Below are 24724 nucleotides of genomic sequence, written 5' to 3'. Positions count from 1 at the left end.
ATATGTTTAGTTAACACATTAACATATGATAGTAAATAACTAAAACAATGATATTCCTTTTCAATCCCAAAAAATTGTCCAAAATTTGGACTTGCCTGAATATCTTTCACAATTTCCCATTTGGTCACAATGAGATGCACGTCAAACATATCAATAAATGATCATAAATATAATTTTATTTGTAATATTCAAAATTAATTTGTGACAAATGCAAGTATTTTGTAAAAACAGAAATTTCACTTTGTGAATCATATTATCATGAAAAAAGAAAATATGCAGCTAATATAAGTACATTCTTAACAAAATTACTTAGGAATTTCTGTATATTGCTTACTGACAGAAACTTTTGAAATATCGGTACAGTAGAAATGTACCATGGCATGTACTATTGGAAAAATACTGTGGCAAACTGGTATGCCTGTAATACTACACACCTCCAATGGATAGCTTGTAATTTCAAATCTCAATTTATTTATAAAATAATAAAAACATCCATAGAACCACACTGTTTGCTTATCTGTATCATTCAGCTGAAATGTGTGTTCAGGAAACAAAAAAAATAAAAGATTAAAATATTACAACAGTTCAAGCATGCTAACAACCTATAACTGGGGCTTGGTTAATTAATTATAACATTTTGCTTTTTTAAAATATAATGTAAAACTTAAAAAGATTTTAACATGAAAAGCCATCAGAGACTGATGAGTGAGCTTGCATGGAAGGTGAAAACCCCCAAAATAAGATATAAAACTTGGAGTACATACTTGTCTTTGAAATTCAGTCAGGAATAAGAAAAACAAAAGTTTTAAAAATCTTTGAGTCCCATTATTCAAATTTTAACCAGAGTTAATTTAAATCATCAAAAGTATGAGACACAAAACTGAAGTTCTGTTCTTAAAAAGTGTGGAGAATAAAGATGCTACTACTCATGCCAATAATTCACATACACTTTCTTTGGTATCAAATAATATTACTTATTCAAAGACCGCTATGAAAAAAGCACCTGGACGTACCCCACTGTTGTCTCCACATAAACTCCAGTTGTTTTTCTCTGGCAAGATGTTTCTTCACTGAGTAGTGAACTCGCTGAATCAGCATATTGTTCAGACCCATCCTGCGCAACAAGTAGGCCATTGTGGGTGAGTGACCATATGGGTCTATGGCCCATCCAGCTGTAGGCTTCACACCTTGTTAATGTAAATAATCAACAATGTTAGTCATAATATTTTAGTGGAAAGAATTAAGTATATATGTAACATAGCAATAATATTTAGTAATTTGCTCATTGGGAATATACATAGTTTTACTACTTTGCTCTTTGAATGAATAATATTTTCACAATTTAGTTGTCATGCAAAACACCACCCAATCTTTATTCTTGTCATCATCCTACAACATAATCTTTCATTAAAGATTTAGAAAACCCTGGTAAAAATAAACAAATTAGAACTGCATCTGGGAATAGGTAATAAACCCCCCCCGCCAAACCATAAAAAAGATCAAGATGAGACAAAAGCATTTGAATATCATTACAGTTGATTAGATATAGACATATGGGTAAATTTCCACGTGAATTTTGAGAAATTAGCCATCCAGTAAAACATCATGACAATGGTAGCAGTGTAATCAAGTGCCAAAATAAGAAGAAGAAAAAAACAGTGTCAGGTGGATTGTTTCCAAGACTGTCACTTGGTAAAAATGTATTAACATGGAAATTCACAATGTATGGTAATACAAATAATAGTTAAGCCAGAATGTAATCACCTATTACACAGCTGGCTGATAAGAAAGTTTAGACTATATACTTTAATTATCATGCAGAAAAGAAATTCAAACAAAAAACTCATAACATCAAAATGTGGACTCCATGTATGTAAAAGATGTGAAACAAAACAAACCTCATTCTTTTCCCTGATATCAAAGTAGAGGTACTTTAATAAGATCATAAAACCAAAGATAAATATTTTTCTCTCTCAAAAATCATTGTTCTTAAAATCTGTCTCAGAATCATCAATATCAACACCTAGAAGTAATATTTTGACTGGGCAAAAGTCACAGACTTGAAGTAACCATGGATGGACAGACAGCATAAACACTGTTAGAATCACAGTCCATGCATTAACTTGATAAGCCATTACAGCCATTATGTCCACTCATAATTTCTATGCTTGTGCACATTTACAAATCTGTTAACCTGCTGAGGGTAACCAAGACAATATTAAATGTATAGTTATTATTATGTAGGCTAGGCTTTATCTAACATGGACAAATATATATGGTCAATGAGTTAAACAGCAATACAAAAAATAAACTATGTTAGTAAAGGTTAAAATGTAGGTCACCGTAGCCTTCTTTGGCTGCAAGCATGAAGTAATGAAAGAGACGCATCACACTGTCATGTTTCATCATTCAAACATAAGAAGCACCAAATAAATGAACTTTAAACACAGAATTTCAACAAAATCAATGAAGCATGAAAAAATGGTCCTAACGATTTGATTTTGCGGTAAAGTTGCAGTCCTTATCAAGATTTATTCCTTGCAAAGTTGAATGCTTCTTGGGAGGATAGAATACACAAAGCATGCAAGCAACTCTTGTAGCTGTGAACGTAGGTCACAATGACATTTTTGAATGAGACTGGTACCAGTAACTATATATACACTCATCTAATTTACTAATTAAAGCATGAACAGATAAAGCAAACAATTTAAGCAATGATATATGGATAATGAGGGTGAAGTAAGTATCAAGAAGTATCCGCATACCAACATGATTCCAGGTATAAAATTATGTATACAAGATGCAAAACAGTTGTTGCTGAAAGGTTTAATGCAATTTTTCAGCACAAGATAGGCTATAGATGGTGGCCAGTATCAATGGAGGAGGAAGAACCTGGGAAAACCCCGGAAAGAACCACCAACCCACGAGATGCTACTGGCAAGCTTTCTCACATACCCACATTGGCTGAACCTGAGACTTAAACCCAAGCAGATAGAGGTGAGATGACAGTGATCTGGAACGGTGAGCACTTAAGACCACTCGGGGCCCCTGCAAAACAGTCACATGGTCATGTCCACAATGCAACAAAACAGTACATTATACTCCAGCCATGTCATGTCATTTTGCAGAAACCATTTATTCTTTTTACAGTCATGGTGGAATTGAAATATGACATACAGACACAGACCCAAAGTGGTCTAAAGTGCTCAAAATTACGGATCACTGCCATCTCACCTCTGTCTGTGTGGGTTCAAGTCTCGGGCTTGGCCAATGTGGGTATATGAGAAAGCTTGTCAGTAGCTTCTTGTGGGTTGGTGGTTCTTTCCGGAGTTTTCCCTGGTTTTTCTTCCACATTTTATACTGGCCGCCACGTATAGCCTATCTTGTGCTGAAAAATAGTGTTAAACCCTACAACAACAACAACCTACAGGCCCCTTCTTGTCTCAAATGCAAGACATCCATAAAGTTTGGTCATACTTTGTTCTATCTTATTTGCATTATTCTGGGTAAAGCCTTTTCCTTTGTGGAGTTCCTATAACCATGACCTTTGAACCTGGACTCAGCCACCATGATTATGTGAGAAAATTTGCCACTAGCTTCATTAATTGCCTCTGGATTCTTTGTTCACCAGATATAATGACCGCCACTTTAAGACAATGAGAGGCCATAACATGAAGAAATATGCACAGAATGTTATGTTTTTCTATATTGTTTGTTACTTTTCATGATAATAGACTGTAAGAGTTAGTAAATAACACATTAAATAGCTAATTTTGTTCATGATTGTGAGTTTGTACTATAAGATAGTGGGTTTGTGGATGAAGTTTATATTTGGTAAACATATTATTTTGGCCTTTGTCTTTGGAATCTGTGGAAGAAATCTTGATCACAAATTTGATGGGATTCCCCCTTGAAAAACCAGGTGACCCAAGTTCTGATTGTTTAGCTTCTAAAGGATCATACCCTGTTGACAAATAGAATATTATAGAAATGATTATTTGATCCTTGTTCTGGTTCTGAAGAAATGTCTTAGGTTTTCATATAAGGAATATTTACCTGAGACAATTAGTCATTTTCTTGTGTTCAGTTTAAAGAATTTATTTATGGATTTATTTAAATTATTCATTAGAATTATAGGGTGCACATGAATTATGGATTATTTTAATGTTTTGGAATTACTGTAAATTCAATTAAAGACATTTTGGATAATATTGTGATGTATCAAGACTATTGGCACATCAGCACATAAGATTCAACTTCATTCAGAGTGCCAATCGAACTTATTTGGAATACTCTATACTTTTTTACTTGTGATAGAACTTTCAGGACTATTTAGGATTTTATTCACCATACTGTAAGTTAGTTTCAATTTTTCACTTAGTAGTTTAGGGAAATAAACTATTTATTCAATTTTACAAAACTTCTTGGTTTTCAATTGTTTTTGTTACTTACATGAAGAGCACAGAGTCATAACAATGTCCTCATCCTTAAACACATCTGAGGTGCTGTTAAGAAAGCTTCACTAGAAAGCTTCACTTAAGTCTAATTTTAAATATGAATGTTAAAATATTCACAAGGTAGATGGATGGAGACCATTTATATGTCCCACACTTACTAAGTAATAGCTGAACATTTCACTCCTTGTACTGGACCTTTTGCTTTTCCATCATAATTTAGACTAGCCTTCTCTCTCTCTCTGTGAGAAAGCGTGTGCGCGCACACACACACACATTCAGTACTACCTAAAGTTCCATTCAGCCACTGGTGTCCCTCTATCATTTGATCCAGCATGGCAAAGTAGTGAGTGTTGGCTTCATCATTCATCACCCAACCTCCTGTCACTATTTCCAACTGGCCTGACTCTATCAGCCTGAAAAATGTAGGAATATCATTTTGACAGTATTGTTTTATTTATGATAATCAACACATTGAGTACAGAAATTGTATACCAGTCTAATCTAGCTGGTCTGGATTTGTTGTATCTGATTATGGTTTTTAAGCAATTCATTGGTAGGAACCATTTGTTGCCAGTCATTCAAAATTTCAGTCCTAGTCTATACTGGAGCTGAAAATGGAGGTTAGGTAGGATTCCTCCCAGCATTTAAACAACAAGATCATCTAAATATGTCTGGGAAGGGGCAAATAATAATCCACAATTTGTGTCAATTCTGCTGATTTTCTGGAGTAATTACATTAAAAATATCACCTTGAATTCTGTGATCATTCTAATTCCTGTTAATCTGACAAATGGATCTGTTGAAAGTTTGTAATGGCAACAATATATATCACATCAACAAGACCTGACTTTGCTTCTTTGACTTGTACATCATGGACTATAAGCACACATGTTATGATATATTCCATATATTGGTTTATTGAACCATGTCTAAACAAAATTCTAGGAATTATAACAGACTTCAAAAACATCTATCATTTAATTTTCATGGTGAATCAGGTGCATCACTTAGCTAAGCAAAGGTCATGTATCCACCTTAAGTCAATGTATTCTAGCTTTATAGAGAAGTTTGCAAAGATCTTAGTGTACTGTGATTTTTTAAATTTATCTACCCAATAGATTTAAATGTACTTTGTTTTTTAATCACCTTCTTGCAAATGATTTGATAACTGACAATTTTTACCACTGGCACTCTGCCTGTTATGCTGAGAAGAGGCATTAACTTAGGTTCCCTGATTACGGTAGCTCACAGTTTAGCACCATACCTGATCCACAACAATGCATATCAATGCTATAGGAGTACCATACTCCTTGATTGCAAATTTAAAAAAAAGCAAATAATGTTTTTCCAAGAATGCTCACCCAATCACATTATGTCAGGAATATTAGCCTGCTACCTTGCAAATCCAGTCCTAATAAAAGACAAAAATCATCTTATCCTGTCTATTTCAAATAGTTATAGGGCAGTAACTCATGCACATTACCTCCCCTTGGTACTGCCAAGTGTCACCAGTTTTTAGCTGAGTGGGATGCTAACAAGGATGCTCGCATGGTGAGGTGGTTGGGAGGGGTTTTAATTAATGAGATTGAGTAAGTAATCTCACTGAAACAGTTTTACTTAAAATTTGCTTCTCCTTCAAATGTTCCCAATCATATTACATTAGAAGAATAAGTAATAGGAGTAGGGGATGCTGGGTATCTGACCTCTACCCCGGGTATTCTTCTGGGGAAGAATAACTGAATTCTCCATAAATGATAACCCGTCTTCCTAATTACATATGCAACACAGCCTGGAGTCCCTTGACCTGTGTACTGGCAAATCCAGCAAAGCTAACAGGCTGTGTTGATTTGGTTGGGTCTGGTGGTCATCTGTGCTGCTGCCACCAGCCCGACCAGATCCAAGGTTTGCCTCTGTGATGCTAAATCTCTGAGATAGAAACTCGAGATGATTTGCTACATGTCAGACAACAACTTCCATTATATCTTGGATCAAATGCAAGGCTCACAGAGATGGCTCGAATCTCATGAGCTGTAATCTTCATGGTCTTGTGAGACCTCAGACTACGCCAAGTATATAACCCACTTCAGCCACGAAGCAAAGGCTGGAAGGAAGAGGCACTTGCCACAACTTGTCTCTGTGTTTCAAGTAGTGCTCGAGTGCACGAACAGGATCTTGCATAACTGCTGCTTTCCACCTGTATGTGGAAAAAAGAGATCAAAAGATAACTCTTTGGCTACTGACAGATGGTTACAAAGCCAAGTTGTGTAAATATGACCACTGAACCATCTAATCTAAATTGAAGATAGTATCGGTTGACGGAAAGTGTCCAATGTCATAGAGCAGTAGCCTTTGATGGTGATGGGGGCCAAATGTTTCTTTTCAAAGAGCAAAGAAAAAAGTCAGCCAGATGAAGGATTGAGGCACTCAAAGGTCCATGAAAATGTGCCACTTTCCCTTGTAAGCCTCCAGTGCAGAGGGCCTTCTTGCTCTTGAGATTTTCCCCACAAAATAAGGTTCAAACTGTTTGTCTCGCATGGCTGTCATGATAAGAACCAAGCATACAGATGAAGACGGTATGAGCAGAGATGGACACTTGTGATCTTGGTTGCTTGGGATATTCCTGTGCAGATCTATCATTACATCTAGTAAATCGGTGACCCAGGACTTCCCATCAGAATCATCGTGCAATTCTGACCCTGCAACTTCTGGATTATTTTCGGTATCAGGACTGTGGGAGGGTGGGCAAAGGCCCACCTCTCTTAATTGACTGACAACCCACCCACAGCCCAAGCTTCTGAGTCTGGAACAGGCGAGACAAACGTGGGTAACCTGCAATTCCACCTCGTTGCAAAAAAGGCTGATCATCAGATGTCACCAGAGTGCACAGATCTGAGTGACGACTGATTAAAAGTCCATTCTGTGTGAAGGACTTGGACTCTTCTGGATAGAGTGTCAGCCAAGACAATGAGTCTGCTCGGAATGTGCCTGATTTGTACATTGATATGGAGACTGTTGTACCAATGTAGAAACTGCCAAATCAGAACTCACAGGTTTGGTGATTTTGGTGCCCCCCACTTGATGCAACAGGACACCATGACCAATTTGTGGGACATAATGAAAACCATTTCCCCCAACAGTAAATCTTCCCAGATGTGAAAGGCTTTCATGACAGCCTTCATGTTGATGATGTAGATGTGCAGAGGTCATTCCCCTGGCATCCACAAGCTAGTCATTGTAGTGAAGTGAAGCAACAGGTGGGCACCCCAACCATACACACTGGCATCAGTGTATGCCGTAATTTCCACTTGGGGATTCTCCAATGGGATTCCCATGGTCAGTCAGCTCAAGTTGCTCCAATGGTGCAGTAATGATGTAATCTTGTGCAAAAACTTGATTGCTTGAACAAGGGGATTTGAAAATGGGTGCTACTGTGCCAACAATGTCATCTGTAAGGGGCACATAAAACACAGCCGAGCAGGATCAGGCTTGCTGCCACATTGAATAAGTAAAGAGAACTCTCCTGCTGAAGCACAACTCATCCTAGAAACAGCCTCTACAAGTTCGACAATGTTCTTATGCGAACACAAGGAAGCTGCAACAGATTCTGTTTAGTTAAGAACTCAGATGGACGAAGTTCTGGGATGGACAGAGGTCTGACTCATCGCAGTTATTAAAAAGTGAAAGGAAATCATTGCTGCCTTGGAGCAGGATAGAACTTAAATGTGTTTCTGGAGGATTGCATCCAGGTACACTGGCATCATTGTAAATGATGTCATTTGGAACTGGGAGATGATGCAATCCATAATTTGGGTAAAAGGCGAGAAGATAATGTTGAGGCCAAAGGGAAGAACAGGAAATTCATATTCGGTGTTGTGGCAAGTGCAGCAGAGAAATATGCTGGATATGGGTGAACAGGGATGTGAAAATTTGTATTGGTCAGGTCAGCATAAATATCAAGCAGCACTTAAGAATTTTACTATTAAGAGCTCCATAACATATGAAGTAAGCGGACAAAGTCAAAGTCAAAGTTACTCTTGTATACGGTCAATAACAGCGAGATAGAACTGGGGTCGTAAATGATGAAGTCCTGAAAATATACAAAAACACTCAACCGGCAGCAGATTGATAAATCTGCACAATAAATCCAAAAGAAATGTTGGATGGGCCAATAAGAACACAAAAGCGGCTGATTGTTGGATGATGAACTGTATGACATGTGCTATGTACAGCACTGAAGCTAGAAGCCAGTGAAACCTGGTGGTGCCGAGGGGAGATAATGTGCAAGAGTTACTGCCCTTTGTCTATTTGACATCGGATAAGATGTTTATCTTTAACTAGGGCTGGATTCATGAGGTAACAGGCAAATATTCCTAACATAATGAGATTGGGGAACATGTTTAAAGGATAAATGGCAAAATCTAGATGGCAAATAATGACTAAACTTGAGAACTCATGGTTAAAATTCAACAAAATAGCTTGGATGTAATGATTAATGTCATGCTATAAAAAGCATACATTCCTCTTCACCATAGCTATTCATGAAAATCAGGTACAAATGAGTGATTGTTAAAAAAAAAATATAAATTCTACATCATTTCACAATGGGTCACAATTAATTTATGCAAAAAAATATTTTCAGATGTCCATGACTCTGCATTTCACATTATTTTGATTATCTCTAAACACTATGCCAGAAATGTTACTAAATGTTTGCTCAAATCCTACGTGACTTCTTTGTAAAATGATATTAAATAAAACAGTATATTTACTTTTTAACTTCTTGTCGATTATGTGCACTTAGCTCATTCCACCAAAGATGAAAGAAAGACATTTCAGCATAAATAAACTTCCTACGACTGTCCTCCTTCAACTTGATGAGCATACTGTTGAAAATATTCCTTGTCTGCTGCTTATAGTAGTCCATAAATGTCTTCACCCAACCTAAATTATAAATAAAGAATTCTGAGGTTAGCTAAGCTCGTTGGGGGGGGGGTGTGTGCCTCCCTTTCTTATGACGCTCTTCTCAAGGCAGGCCACCCGGATGAAAGCCAATCTACTTTATATACTCTAAGTCGAGTGCAACTGTAAATTGCACAGACCCAGACCTGCCATCATATAACATGGTGTCAGATCTGGGTCTGTGTAATTTCTTCAGAGTAATCAATTGAACAAACATATATACTGGTCTGCAGGTAATTATGTTATTGCAGATTAGGATCTTTGTTGTTTGCAGATTGACTTGACTTGAAAAAATTATATAGAGTACTTCTGTAAATGATTTTCATAATTTTATCATTCTATTCTCTAAGTGAGGCTGCAGTTTTCTATCAAAAACCTTCTTGCAGAAGGGATGGATGGTTTAGTGGGTGACCACTACATGTGATCATTGTAAGTGAAAACTGTATAGTTGTCCAAATGCCAACTCGAAGATTAATTAAATTACTGTCAGAGTCTATTTGATGCGATACATTGTTAGAGTCTCAACAGTGAACTTAATGTGGAGATCATGAATTTAAGTACTGAAAGACAAGCATTACATCAAATATTTTCCAATCAAAATCAATACTCTCTGCTTAGTAAGTCTATTTTATATTTAAAAATATCGGAATGTAGAATCTCAGAAAGACTAGTAACATTTTATTGATTAAATACTAACAACTACCTACAAAACAAGCCTAAATTTACTGGACAAGGCAGTATTAAGTCATTTAAAAAATTTAAATGCAGAGTATCCAATGTCATATTGTTGGTGAGAGTATACACTAAAATAAAAGGTAAAGCAAGGTTTATAAATCTTGCTTTATAACCTTCTGGTTCAATTTTCTTCAAATGTTCAGCTTTATCCCTATGATGTAAGAAAATGTAAAAGAAACTGTAATGGGTATTTTGCCTGGAAAATAAAATCATCAATCATATTCCCAGAGCTTCTATATATAAAGGAAAAGTAACAAAAGATTTGTATGTGACTTCACAAAAATCCTGATCTGGGGCATACAGAATATTAATGATGACTAGAATATCATATAACATCCATGTTACAAAATAGTGATTAATGCAGTCATACACTTGCTGTAGTACCTGGGTCATTATGAGAATGTGGCACAACAAAGACTTTGAGTTGTTTGTTTTTCCATTCATTATGATCATATATCACATTCCATCCCTGCTTCCAGGCTCCTCCATCTGGGTTGTCAAAAGGCAGCATGTCAAAGACATCCAACATCTGTTATGGACAGGAGATAACAAAATTCACTTTTGCTTTTCATACATAACTGCATCAGCAGTATTATGTTCATACAATTTCAATTACAAAATGTGATATCATCAATTAACAACCTGAAGAAACTCTAAAAGCAAATTTATCAAATAACAGCAAATAAAACAAGCTTTACAATTCCTATCCTTTTGTACTGAGTGATAAGAAAAAAATTACACAAAAAGAGACTACTCTTAAGAGTTGAAATGTTTAAATCTTCAAGTACAACATACTGGCCTTCAAGTACCAAACATTAACCTTAAAGTACCAAGCACTGGCATTAAAATACCATGCACTGACCTTCGAGCACAAAACAGGGTAAATGTTTGGAGAACTGATTGATTACAATGTATGCAACACTGCAAGAAGTTCACATGGCTGAGAATACAGATATTTAAATTGAAATTATAAAATCTGGAATTATAGAAGATTCTGGATGCCAGTTCATGAGACAGAGAGAGAATAATATCCTCATTTGCATCCACCCTTGCTCTCCAGGAATAAGGAAAACCAAGGGTATATATGGCTTTAAAATCTTATTACTTTTCATGTGTTTTAGTGTCTGCAAACATGAGGATGAAAACATCCACTGCCTCATACCTGCACATCAGTTCTGGCCTTTGGGGCGTCAGACCAGCTGCACATTTCCTTGGAAACTTCAACATCCTTGACTTGTGTGGCCACAAACTGCCTGCTGTCCTTGTCCAACTCTACTCTTACTGGCTTTTCTTTTGTTACTGGTTTCCATTTAAGTTCTTTTTCCTCAATGTTCAAAAGATCCTGCAAATAATACAAAATTAAGAGCAATTATTTATAAAACCCTTACCTCCTGCACTCAAAATTTAACATGTCACTCATATAAGCCTGTACAATCAACAGAGATAAACCATCTTGGTAAATTGCTTTCATATATAACATGAACTGATTTGTAGTCAAAATGCATAAAGTATTAGTGTTTATTTAGCACAACAAATAAAATTATAATTTTTTTTCATTAGATTTCTAAATTCATGCCTTCATAACAACCATAAAATCTATGAAAACTGGTACCCTTTGAACAACAGCAAATTGATGGCATCAAAAGAAAAGTTTTGTAACACAGAGAAGACAACTCCTTAGAGTTTCTCTGGAATGACCAAAAAATGTTGAATTCTCATAAGAAAAAATGAATTTTATTTCATATTAATTTTAATAGAATTTATATCATTTCCCGAGTAGAAATTTGACTGCACAGGTGCTATATGATGCAGAGTAGCTGAAGAACCAGCAAAACGGCAATAATCTATCAGTGACCTCTGACCTACATACATGACATACATAACCTCAAACCACTGAAACAGAAAGCCCGTGTTTTAACCTGTGTGGCCCCACATATGTTGGTATTGAAATGTACTCTTGGCAATATCAAGTTGTACACTTTTGATACTGCTTTGATGGGGTAGAAAAATCTTGAAAAATCCATGGTTGTCCCTGGGAAACCAGGTTTTAAAATCTGTTTGGCTAGCAGATATTTCTGTAATCAAAATTATTTAACAACTTGTATCATATACATAAATGTCCATATTACATACACTAGTTGTAATTCACTGTCAGTCTTCTTCATGATTTAGACACTTGTTTAATTTCTTTAACATAACAAATTACAAGATAACTGAACAATTTCTTTTTTTTTGGACAGTTTTCTATTCTTCATCAACTTTCTAGTAGCTATTCATATTTTATGTTTATCTGAGTTTATCTCATTATGGTTTCTCATTATGGTTCATATTACTGTTATTCGGATATTAATCCTATGTCTAAACTATCATGTCCTTGTTGTTGTTTTCAGCACAAGATAGGCTATACATGGCAGCCAGTATAATTGGTGGAGGAAGAACCCTGGAAAACCCTGTGAAGACCCAATGACCCACGAGAAGCTACTGGCAGGCTTTCTCATGTACCAACGTCAGCCGAGGCTGAGACTCGAACTCACGCTGACAGAGGTGAGATGGCAGTGATCCGTAATGGCGAGTGCTTTAGATCACTCGGCCACTTGGGGACCCCTGTCACGTCCTATACAAATGAAACTGGTTTAAACACATTTTAATTTTCAATGATCAGAACTAATCTATTCATGCTTATCAAAGCAATTAACACTGACCAAGATACTGTATTGAAAATCTGATGTCCACAAAATTAGTTTTTTGGCTTATGGTAGATAGTAAATATTAATAACACAAATTAATTAAAAAATTACAAACATTTGAACAGGATTTTTTATGCAAATAAATGGAATGTTTGTTAGCAATGTGAATTCTCAATTAAAATGTCAGCAGCTTGATAAAAAAACATGGTGCAACTTCTGTTGACACTCTGGATAATGTTTGTCAATGGAGACTGCATGCTATTTTAGTAAATCAAATTAAACCATATCAGGCTGAGAAAAAAAAACATAGTACATATGTGTGTGTGTGACTTGGATTTTAATGCAGCTTTAACAATTTTTCAGTCATATCACTATGATGTCTGCAGTGTGGCAGTTTATAGTGATGTCTAGCACTGTGGCTTCATGCCGCAGACATGTAGCATCATGTCCCACCCAGGCACATTATCCTGACATCAGGCTGACCAGTCCTAACACTAACCTCTTAAAGCTGAGCGCCAAGCAAGGTAGCTGCTGGTACCATTTTTAAAAGTCATTGGTATGACTTGGTTGTGATTCAAATCAGTGGTCTCCAGCATCCAAGGCAGATGCTCTGTCCACTTAGGCAACTGGAGCAGTCATCAGTACATATATTATATTACACTTCTGACAGGACTAAGAAATCTCAATGTATCTCAGAATAACCTGTATAAACCTAATTTTCCTTGTAAATTGGTCTAACTGAATAAAACATTTAAAATAAATTCTGGCAAAGTTCATGGCTGTGCCCTGTAAAGTGTTGATAGATGATATCATCCTATAGTTAATGTCATTACCAAGGATACATATCTTAAGATCTTTTTCCAAAATAGACATTAATATAGCAATGGCCAGGAAATATATCCATATTTTTACCTTTAACTTCTCAAGGCTTTCTTTATCTCCATTGGAAAGTTTTCTTACAGCTTCCTTAATTTTTTTAATTGTATCATGGTTTTTTATTATATCCTTCTGGATTTCATTTATCTTGTGTTCAAAGGCATCAAGAGAATTCTGCAAAATCAAGCAAGAATCAACAATTTAATGATACATGTTTAACTGATAACTATCATAATGTAGATGTAGAGTAAATGACAACCTTAAATGTAATAGCAATTATTTTAAACGAGTCTCTTGAAGGGACTGGTGCTCAAATGGGCAAAAAGAATGTATAGTAATTCAAGATAAAGACACTTCTTCCTTTTAGCTTTAGAGTTTTAAACCATCTTCATATTCAGCAATAACAAGAGCCCCAAATCAACTGCTGTTGGTGGACATAATGAATGTCACATCTGCACCATTTTCATTTAGGAATGAGTAGACAGAATTATAAGTCTTTTGGTGAAAAGCCAGTGTGAAGGTGATCATTCCTTCTGGATTAGTTGTGACAACAAGATTTTCAGGATAACCATCATGGCAGCCATACTGGATGTTTGATTGGCATAATTTTCATTTATGACCATCAAAATATGTGTGTGTTTTGGATTTTTAATGTAGCTTGAAATCTTTCAGTCATATTACTACGATGTCTGCAGTGTGGCAGTTTAAAGTGATGTCTAGCACTGGGGCATTACGCCACAGTCATATAACATGATGTCCCACCCAGTCACATTATCCCAACACCAGAACGACCAGTCCTAACACTAACCTCTTAAAGCTGAGTGCCTAGCGAGGCAGCTGTTAGTATTGTATCATTTTTATAAGTCTTTGATACGACTCGGCTGGGGTTCAAACCCACAGCCTCCCACATCTGAGGCAGACACTTTACCCATTAGGCCACCGGAGCAGTGTCTAGATATCATAAGAAGTCAGTTGGTGAAAACTCATGCTGATACAACCATCCATATGGAAGAAGCAGATATAACAACGTCAAGATGGCTGCCATGGTGGGTATATTGATGGTCAATTTGCATAATTTTTATTTAGGACCAACTAGTCATCATAAGAACTTTTCTAATGAAAATCCTGTGTCAAAATAGCTTTCCATTTCTGAGAAGTAGCAATAATAAGAATTTCAAGATGGCCACTATGAAGGTCACACTAATGTAATATCAGCATCATTTTAATTTAGGACCAACATTATAAAAAAAATCTTCTAGTGAGAGTCCCATGCTGATATGACTTCATTTTGGAGGACTAAAAACAAGAAGAAGTTTAACAAGGCTTTCACGCTGGCCATACTGGACATCTTCTGGTGAAAGCACAATGGCCAGCCATTGATCAGAAGTAGTGATAAAAGATTTTCAAGATGGCCATTGTGATGGCCATACTGGCGTATAGATTGGTACCATTTTCATTCATGACCAGCTATACATCATAAGCAGTCTATCAGTTAAAACCCCATGCTGATATGATCATTCCTTCATTCAGAAGCAGTGATAACAAGATTTTCAAGATGGCCAATCTGGTGGCCATATTGGAGGTAAGATTGGCACCATTTTTAATATTTTATGTCCGAGTGGCAATACATTTATTTATGAATGCTGTGTAAATTTCATGCCAACCCTCCAAGTGGTTCTGGAGGAGTAGCTTTAACATACTTGTGCTAATGGATGGATGGCAGATGACAAAGAACCATCACAAAAGATCTTTTGTTCCATGACAAGTGGAGCAATAAAAAAAATCTCACTGGACTAAATGGTCTATGTCTGAAATTACATTGGAACTTTCAAAATTGGTTCTTCAGAAACATGTCTTTGGTCCAAAAAGTCAATATTATTTACTTTTGTTTAGTTTGTTTTTCATTCTATCCAAATAATCCTCATTCCTGGACTTAGCATTATATCAGTGGCAGGGACTATTCTAAGGCATGTGATTTCTGGCATTCACTTTCTAGGATCTATTGTAAGACACGTGATTCTGGTGTTCATTTTCCCGGGTCTATTGTAAGACACATAATTCTGGGATTAATTTTCCAGGGTCTATTCTAAGACAGGTGGTTTTGGTATTCACTTTCCAGGGTCTATTCTAATACATGATTCTGGCATTCACTGTCCATGGTCTATTCTAAGACATGTGATTCTGGTGTTTACTTTTCATGATCTATTCTAAGACACATGATTCTGGTGTTTATTTTGCATGGTCTATTCTAAGACATGATTCACGCATTCACTTTCCAGGGAGGGTCTATTCAAAGATGCGAGTCTGGTGTTTACCTTCCAGGATCTATTACAAGATGTGCGATTCTGGTACTCACATTCCAGGGGTTATTCTAAGACATGTGATTCTGTTGTGTACCTTACAGGGTCTATTCTAAGACATGTGATTCTGTTGTGTACCTTACAGGGTCTATTCTAAGACATGTGATTCTGTTGTGTACCTTACAGGGTCTATTCTAAGACATGTGATTCTGTTGTGTACTTTACAGGGTCTATTCTAAGACATGTGATTCTGGCATTCACTTTCCCTGGTCTATTCTAAGACATGTGATTCTGGTGTTTACCTTTGAGGACCTACTCTAAGACATGTGATTCTGGTGTTTACTGTCAATGGGCTATTCTAAGACGTGATTATGGTGTTTACTTTCCAGGAAGTATTCCAAGACACGTGATTCTGGTGTTTACTTTCCATGGTCTATTCTAAGACATGTGATTTTGGTGTTTACCTTCCAGGATGTATTCCAAGACATGTGATTCTGGGATTAACTCTCCAGCATCTATTCTAAGACATGTTATTCTGGGACTGACACTAATTTGTAAAATTTGCATAATCAGAAAGCTCAAGCATATACCATATCCACAGAAACTGCACTGAAATTCACAAAGCCTATCTCTCCTTTTTTCTAAAAATCTTTTGAAGTGGGTGAATTTGCCCCTAAATATTTTGCTTTGGAAGACAGATTTTCACACACTTTTCAATCCATAAAACTTTTAATTAAGCTTTGTTCTCAAATCTTCAGTAGTGAGAACTATATTCTTAGTACAATTCTGCAAAACAATGGTACTTAAGAAAAGTATTCTTAACTTGTTACCTACAATAATTTGTTGTTGTTGTTGTTGGGTTTAACGCCATTTTTCAGCACAAGATAGTCTATACATGTGGTCAGTATAAATGGTGGAGGAATAACCCAGAAAACCCCTGGAAAGTACCACCAACCCACGAGAAGCTACTAGCAAGCTTTCTCACATATCCACATTGGCCGAGCCCAAGACTTGAACCCATGGAGACAGAGGTGAGATGGCAGTGATCTGCAATGGTAAGCGCTTTAAACCACTCTACCGCTTGGGGCCCCAAAATAATATGTGCACCTAAACATAATATAAAAGTGCACAAAAATAACAGTCAATACAGATAATACATTTAGAATCAAGAACAATGCAATTTGTAGGCTTGTGCATATTTTTTTGCAATAAGTAACAGTAGGTCAACTTTCATACACTTAGTAATAATAGATTCATCATTTAATAACTAACCTTATATATATATAAAAGAAACATTGAATGTTTTTCAGTTTCTGTCTAAAATTGATTCAACTCATTTCTTTTCATATAATTATGTTATTATACAAACATATTAATAGAACAAGTGATTTAATTTATGAAGCAGAAACTTTATATACTAATGTATAAGCCAAATCCAACTGCAAACAACACAGACCCTGATCTACCATTTATTAATACACTGGCAGATCTGGGTCTATGCTGTTTGACCTACTGATTACTCCTAATGAAACGCATGGACTAAAATCTGTCAGCACATTATCCAACAGCCAGCAGATCAGTCACCATTGTTTCTTCAATTAATTATTCCTAACAAACTGCATTGACCCAGATCTGCAAGTACATTATGTGATGGTAGATCTGGGTTTATGCAGTTTCCAGTTGGAAAAATATGGAAGCAAATACGTATGGTATAGTACTGCTCCTTATATTCTGTACAGTAGAAACTTCAAAGTATTGCAAAGTCAAATATAACGAACAAGTTTTCTGATGATAATATTGCTGCAAATAACAGTACACTGACAGTACACATTCTCCTAATATAAGGTGAACCCCAGAGCAGACCAAGACTTTTTTCTGCTGGGGTTTGTCTTTGACAAGGAATGGTTGTTTTAACTTAAAATAGTCATTATTATCTTTTTTTCCACTGAAATGTATTGATTTTGGACTGCAAAGGAGGGTTCAGTTACCTTCCTTCCCAATATTCCTCAAAATCTCCCAGGCCCATCTTCAATGAAACTATGGACTTATCAAAGGGATAGCTTATTTAATGGAGAGAATTTTTTTTTTTTATAAACTGCACTATGTTGGTGTGGGATATAGTGGCCTCTCATCAAGGTGTGGACCACATGTATATTATATGGTTACCACAGTGTGATTTATCTGATCTGCTTTGAAATGCGTAGAGTAAGTTTTATAGTAAAACAGTTCCCATTTTTATAAAACTAAAATGAATCCTGAATCTAGTCTTAGACAAAATTATAGGACACTGAGTACATACTGTATCTAGAAATGATATTGCATGTAACAACTTTTTTGCTGACTGATGTACATACATGCACTGGACACATTATGCAACACCAGACCTTTGAGCTATCTCTGTCACATATCTTGTGTTTCCTTCACTTTAGATAACAGAATGGAGTAAGTCACAGTGTAAGCACATCATGTATATATAAGTATATATCTTTAGAATTTATTGAATGTTTGTTATTTCACTAGGATTGTTTCTCATTATGTATTAAATGTGTCACCATAAATATTTGTAACAAATGTATATGTATTTACTTGCTAATTTGCTAAATGTAAATAAAATTCTTTCTTCATGTACACAAAGCTTATACCTCAAAAAATCAGATTTTCTATGTTCCATAATGTTCTGGAAGAAATAAATTTTTAGCGAAAGGTATTAAATCAAATTATTTTGAATTAGAATAGAACTGTTACATTCAAGAATGTCTCATTCCATACACATTTAACAAATGAGAGAACAGTCTGTAACTGTATGGAACTGCTGAAGACCAGATAATTCACATTCCTACCATATTCAATGAAAGCTTAAATTTATTGAAACATTCTGGAATTTGTAACCATTTATAATCCAGCAGTTTCCATCTGCAATATATTTAACTGGAGCATGTATTTATTCAGATTTTTGGAACTGAAACTTTATTTGTTTGGTTTGGTGCTTGATGGCACAGCAATACAAGTAGGTTATTAAGTACCAAGGTAATTGGAAAAAAAGCTTCTTTCCAAAGGATGGTTAGATTCAAACCTGAACCCTTTTGGATGGGAGTCAAGCACGTTAACTAATGAGCCAATGCGGCTCCTGGAACTGAGACTACAAACATTAATTAGATGGTTCCAATTATTACTAAAATGTTCTAATAGACTATGCAGTCCATTTTTAGCCTGGTTATCTTAAGTTTCCACACTGAAAATTAATGTAATTATAGTAGATAACTAGTGTAACATATTTCAAATCACTGGAACATATATGAAAGTCTATGTGACCTCTGCCTTATTGTGGAAGACCTATTAAATTATAGATCTGTATTATGTACTAAAGACTTTTGAAAATATTCAGCTACAAATTCTGAATGGATACTTTTGGGTTATGTTTACCATTATGCAAATGCCATCTGGTCAAGATTAGTTTGACCTACACTGAAGCTCTGGGTAATGTGATCATCAATATGTACAATATTTGTCTCAATTCAAACAGGGTTTGTGAGTCTGTGTTATAATATCAAACAAAGGCACAGCAAAACCCATTATTTTAAATCTGACCACTTTACCATAAAATAAATAAACCTCTTAAAAACCTAATGTGCAAGTCTTCCACAAAGTTTGGTCAAGGTACATAATCTACAGCAAAACTTATCGTTTAAAGTCAACTTTTCTTATTTCAGCCAATGACCTTGACTATTGGATTCCAAAATTAATAGGTTTCGTCCTTACTCCAAGTGAAAGCCATCCTCAATCCAGGTTTGTCATATAGAATTCAAGTTACTGTGCCAAAAGCTTTTTTTCTTCAGCCAATGACCTTTTACCTGTCGACCCCGAAAATCAACAGGCTTCTTTCTTATACAATATGCATGTCATCCACAAATTTTGTTAAATATACGTGCAGAAACTAACATTTTCCTGTTGATCCCTTATTTATTTCAGTGGCAATGACACCAACCTTTTGACTTAAAAAATGAACAGGCTTTTTTCATTACATGAAGTGAAATCTGTCCATAAAGTCTGATCAATGTATAACTTGTGTTATTATGCAGGAACCATATTTCATCTTTTTAGTCACTGGTCTTCACCTTTGAACTTTCTGAAGCAAAATCAATATGCTTCTTTCTTCTTTCAAAGTCCATGCGGTCTACAAAATGTTTGATCCAGGTATCTGATGTTGATGTATTGTTATTATGAAGAAACCATTTCTGCACCCCAAATTGATAGGTTTCTTTTTTAGTTAAAAAAGCTTTCCAAAATGTTTACCGTAGGACTGTGCAGAAAGAGTTAGATGAACTGATTGGGTCATGGCATAATATACTTTTCAAAAATGGTGGGCATATAAAAAAAGGGCAGCTTTTGTGCTTGGCATCATTAATTATATTGTATACTCATTTTGATGCAATTTCAACATGTAGTTCTAATACTAAGTGCCTGTACATGATCATTACATTGAGACATTCTTTTAAGGAACAAATCTTTAAAAAAGAAGAAATGAAAGGTAACAGTGATAAAGACTTTAGGACTTAGAAATGCTGAGAGGCAAAATCAACAATTCCACTAGGAGTAGCAATAACATTATCTTCAACACAGAAATATTGGATTTCCAGGTAGCATCATTTTCATAAGGTCAAATTTGACATGGGGACAAATGTACATGTCAAGTTTGATGGTTATTCTTCAAGTAGTTAGGAAGCACTGTGCTAATAAACATACAGAAATCAGATGATAGGACAACAGGCCAAACTTGAAGTTCAGTCAGTATAGAGCTAAAAATGCCTTGGATTGCAACAATGTACCAGTTTGTGTAAAAAATGATGTAGACATGAAAAATACACATGTGATGTGGGTTCATAACCTTCTTTAGCTATCTGGGGGCAAATGTCAAATCATATGAATGATATTCCGGTTTTGCTTAAGAATATACATGCTATTCAGAAATAAGGACCATTTGGCATCAATGGGATATACTATACACTATTTTTTTGAAACAAAATTGTAATGTGTCATCAAATATATGAATAAAAACTGCCCACTAAACTGAAGGCAGCGAGGGATAGTTTTGCAAACTGGTCCTGTCAAATTTCTTAACTTAAGACAACAGTGTGACTTTTTCAACTAATATTGTTTAATAATTAAACATGTGGATATATTTGTGAACTAGGTGTTTCAGGCTTGTGTTGTTCTTGAAACTGATGTGAGGCATGTACATGTTCCATAATTACTCTGCTGTATGGAGATGGTGACATATCAATTGTCGGCTAGTAAGAAGAGCTTGCACTTTAGCAGTATACATGTGGGTTCCGCCTCATAGCAGTAAACATGTGGGTGCCCCCTCATAGCAGTAAACATGTGGGTGCCCCCTCATAGCAGCAAACATGTGGATGCCCCCTCATAGCAGTAAACATGTGGGTGCCCCCTCATAACAGTAAACATGTGAGTGACCCTTCATAGCAGTAAACATGTGGGTGCCCCCTCATAGCAGCAAACATGTGGATGCCCCCTCATAGCAGTAAACATGTGGGTGCCCCCTCATAACAGTAAACATGTGAGTGACCCTTCATAGCAGTAAACATGTGGGTGCCCCCTCATAACAGTAAACATGTGAGTGACCCTTCATAGCAGTAAACATGTGGGTGGCCCCTCATTGCAGTAAACGTGGGTTCAGGGCAAGAATAATACCTCAAAAACGGTTTGGATGGCAACTGCATCAACTTGTTTAGTACACAATAATTTGCAGAATTATCACCTAGAAAACGAGCTTGCGTTCGTTCTGTAATCATCCCATGGTGTCAAAAAATTAACTTCTTTTGCTATAAACTGCCGATGACTTCTCTGGACATGTGAATAATATTCTTGTGGTTTGTTTTAATATTGCTATCAAAAAATGTGGAATTTTTAATATCTCACTTGTGTATTTGTAAAATTATTTTTCTTATACAATGCGGTGAATGCGGCATTAAATTTGTGCATAAAAATTGTCATCTGAGCGTTAAACCGGTGACACCGACTCCAAGATACAGAAGAAAAAAGTTTTACCGTATCGATGTCTGGAAACCGGCGCTGACTTGTGCTGACAGTTTCCATCATCAAATACAGGCTTACGAACACCACACAGAAAAACAAAGCACCCCAAAGTGCAACATATTTCTTCATTCTGGCTCTTTTTATAGTATTCTAACTTGTCAGCCTAGAATCACGGAACCTATTCGCTCGCAGTAATTTCGTCTGACGTAAAATATATGCTTTTTATTACATAAATTTGCAATTAAAATCATAGGCACAATGAAACTTTCATATCGAATAATCCTAGAACTGTTGCTATGCTTATTAGCAGACACCAATCATGTAGAATTTACGATATCGATTCGTGGCCTATGAAGAAAACGTCAAACGGCAATGATGACGTTTACCACACATGAAGGCACTGCCTAATATGCAGACTTTTGTCTCAGCCAGTTCTAGATTGTCCGGCCAACAACAAAGCAACACGCACTAGTAACGTTATATCGTCAAGATAAAAGTTTATCATATTATCTAAAACTTTTTTTTCTTTCTTTTAAATCATCATATTTTTCCACAATTTAAATACAGACTGTCAATAATCATACTCAAGTTACAGCAAGTACTGGAAGATTTAGGCCATCCTAAACTGACGGATATGGATGAGTTTTTTTGAATAGTTTTTTAACGATCGGCACAATAATTATATGAATATTGTTAATCAGCTCGTTAAATGTTGATTAGCCAAGCTTATGATATCCCCTAGAGACCAATAATAATAATAATAATAATAATAATAATAATCATCAGCAGCAGCAGCAGGGAGGGCGAACAGACCACTTTGTAGGAACGTCCAAATGTTGAAAATAAGCCTTCCTACGAACGATCGAAATATAAAAAAGCGTCGACAGATTAAAAAAAAGCGTTGATACACTGAGAAAATCTCTATGGAATTTCCAATTAATATTACTCCATTGTCGTTGGTGATTTTTTCTAGTTTATTATGTACGCGCTTTACGCAATTACGTCTTCGCGAGGTCGCACCCTCCCTGCTGCTATTAATTAAATCATTATGTTATAATAAAATGGTACATCCGGAATCTCATACTGCAAGGATAGCACGAGAACGATTAAAAACAATCAAAAATTTTCTTCCTGTTAGAGATTCATTTAGAGAAAACCTACAAGCGCAGCAACAATCACAAGCTGAGTACGAAGAAGAGACTAAAAGGTTATTTAAACCCGTCACTGCAGCTACTAAGAAAGCTACAGCGGCTGTTGAAAAAATTATATGGGGAGATACTGAGGATGATGAGAAGAGGAAAAAGGGTATTTTTTCAGTATTAGAACAAACTGCAGCGCAGACTGAAAAAATAGCAAGAAGAGCCAAACAAACAAAATAGATTTTACGAGATCTTCCAACTGATATAGCTGCAGCTCAACCTCCACCCGCTGGTGAAGATATTGGAAAACTTCGTACTGAAGTCACCGACGTGAGAAAAGAACTTGCATCTGAACCTAAACCAGCTGAAAAAACTTAGAATTAATTGCAAAATTTAACGAAGGATTTGTTGAAGATATTAGAAATATTAAAAGAGAAAAATTACTCGAAATAATGTTATTTGGTATATTTAATAAATCTAATATTTTAAAATCCCGTCATAAAAAAGTAAGTAATGATAATCTTATTAGATGGATATATCGCGTATATAGAAACAAAAAACAAGCTAGAGGTCCAGAATACAAAACTCTTGATAAAGAAGTAAATAGACTTTATAGAGAGAGACTGGAACAACTAGAACAAGAACAACTTTCTCAGCAGGAACCTTCATATCAGCTTCCTTCACCCTCACAACGTAAAATAATCTCTGCGCCGGTAATGACATTTACACCGACAGATTCACCACGTGGATTTCGAAGTGATTCACCTGGCACACACCCGGTCACCAATGAATCATTTTCTCCGGTAATGCAACCACCAGTATTTAAAACACCTCAAGATGAACCTAAAAAAGGTTCTGGTTTATGTCCTGATAATATCCTCAATGATGTGTCACGGTTAGAAGTTCTTATAGGAGGAAAACGTGTCGGAAATAACTCAACAGAAATAACCAATGAAGCAGCTGATATTTGTCGGCGATTATTTCAGGGTGGTATCATGGATATCGGTGTTTACCGAGAACTTATCGATGAACTTGTTGATGATTACAGTGACTAGTTGTTAGATAAAGGATAAATAAGATAACATGATCGTACACAATAATCATCGTAGACCTGTACAGGTCAGAGCGGTAAACTCACGATTACTAAATATAGAGCAATTTACGGAGATGGACTTGGTGATGTTATTCAGGGATTATTTACAAGGTTAGCCCCAAAAGCAGCGCCTATTGCAAAACAATTATCGATGAAAGCTATTGATATTGTTCGTGAAAAAGCTCCTGGTGCAATTGTCAATGTTGCTGGTAAGGCGCTCTTGGCGATCAAAGATAGACTAGCACGATTAATAAGACGAAAACGACAACCAGTAAAATTACCAAGTACTGAAATTATGCCCGCATATGTCAGTAAAATAATTAATCAAGCTGCAAATCAAAAACTAGCGGCATTAGCAGATCGGGGACTCGGTGAATCGGGAAATAATATCTCAAGTTTGATATCAGGAAGTGGAACTTTCCGA

The 24724-nt window shown here is 35.9% G+C and overlaps 1 protein-coding gene across 2 annotated transcripts in view; it reads right to left on the bottom strand.

The window, feature by feature from the left end:
• The window catches only part of LOC149793685 (alpha-mannosidase 2x-like), a 79867-nt gene extending 57416 nt beyond the window's left edge, over window positions 1-22451 (bottom strand). The window contains exons 1-7 of one of the 2 annotated variants that reach the window (XM_089967659.1): window positions 22081-22451; window positions 13751-13888; window positions 11314-11493; window positions 10536-10680; window positions 9227-9398; window positions 4743-4870; window positions 1014-1187 (exon numbers count right to left, since the gene is read on the bottom strand). In XM_089967659.1, the coding sequence (XP_089823785.1) occupies window positions 1014-1187; window positions 4743-4870; window positions 9227-9398; window positions 10536-10680; window positions 11314-11493; window positions 13751-13888; window positions 22081-22197 (1054 nt within the window). In that variant the 5' untranslated portion in view covers window positions 22198-22451. The remainder of the gene's footprint in view (window positions 1-1013; window positions 1188-4742; window positions 4871-9226; window positions 9399-10535; window positions 10681-11313; window positions 11494-13750; window positions 13889-22080) is intronic. The other variant, XM_089967660.1, reaches the window with a different exon arrangement.
• Between the last annotated feature and the right edge of the window lie 2273 nt (window positions 22452-24724).

This window comes from Sinohyriopsis cumingii, chromosome 8 (assembly GCF_028554795.1).
Source record: "Sinohyriopsis cumingii isolate HCF-2022 chromosome 8, ASM2855479v2, whole genome shotgun sequence".
NCBI lineage: Eukaryota > Metazoa > Mollusca > Bivalvia > Unionida > Unionidae > Sinohyriopsis > Sinohyriopsis cumingii.
This window is presented reverse-complemented; position numbering and strand designations above follow the sequence as displayed.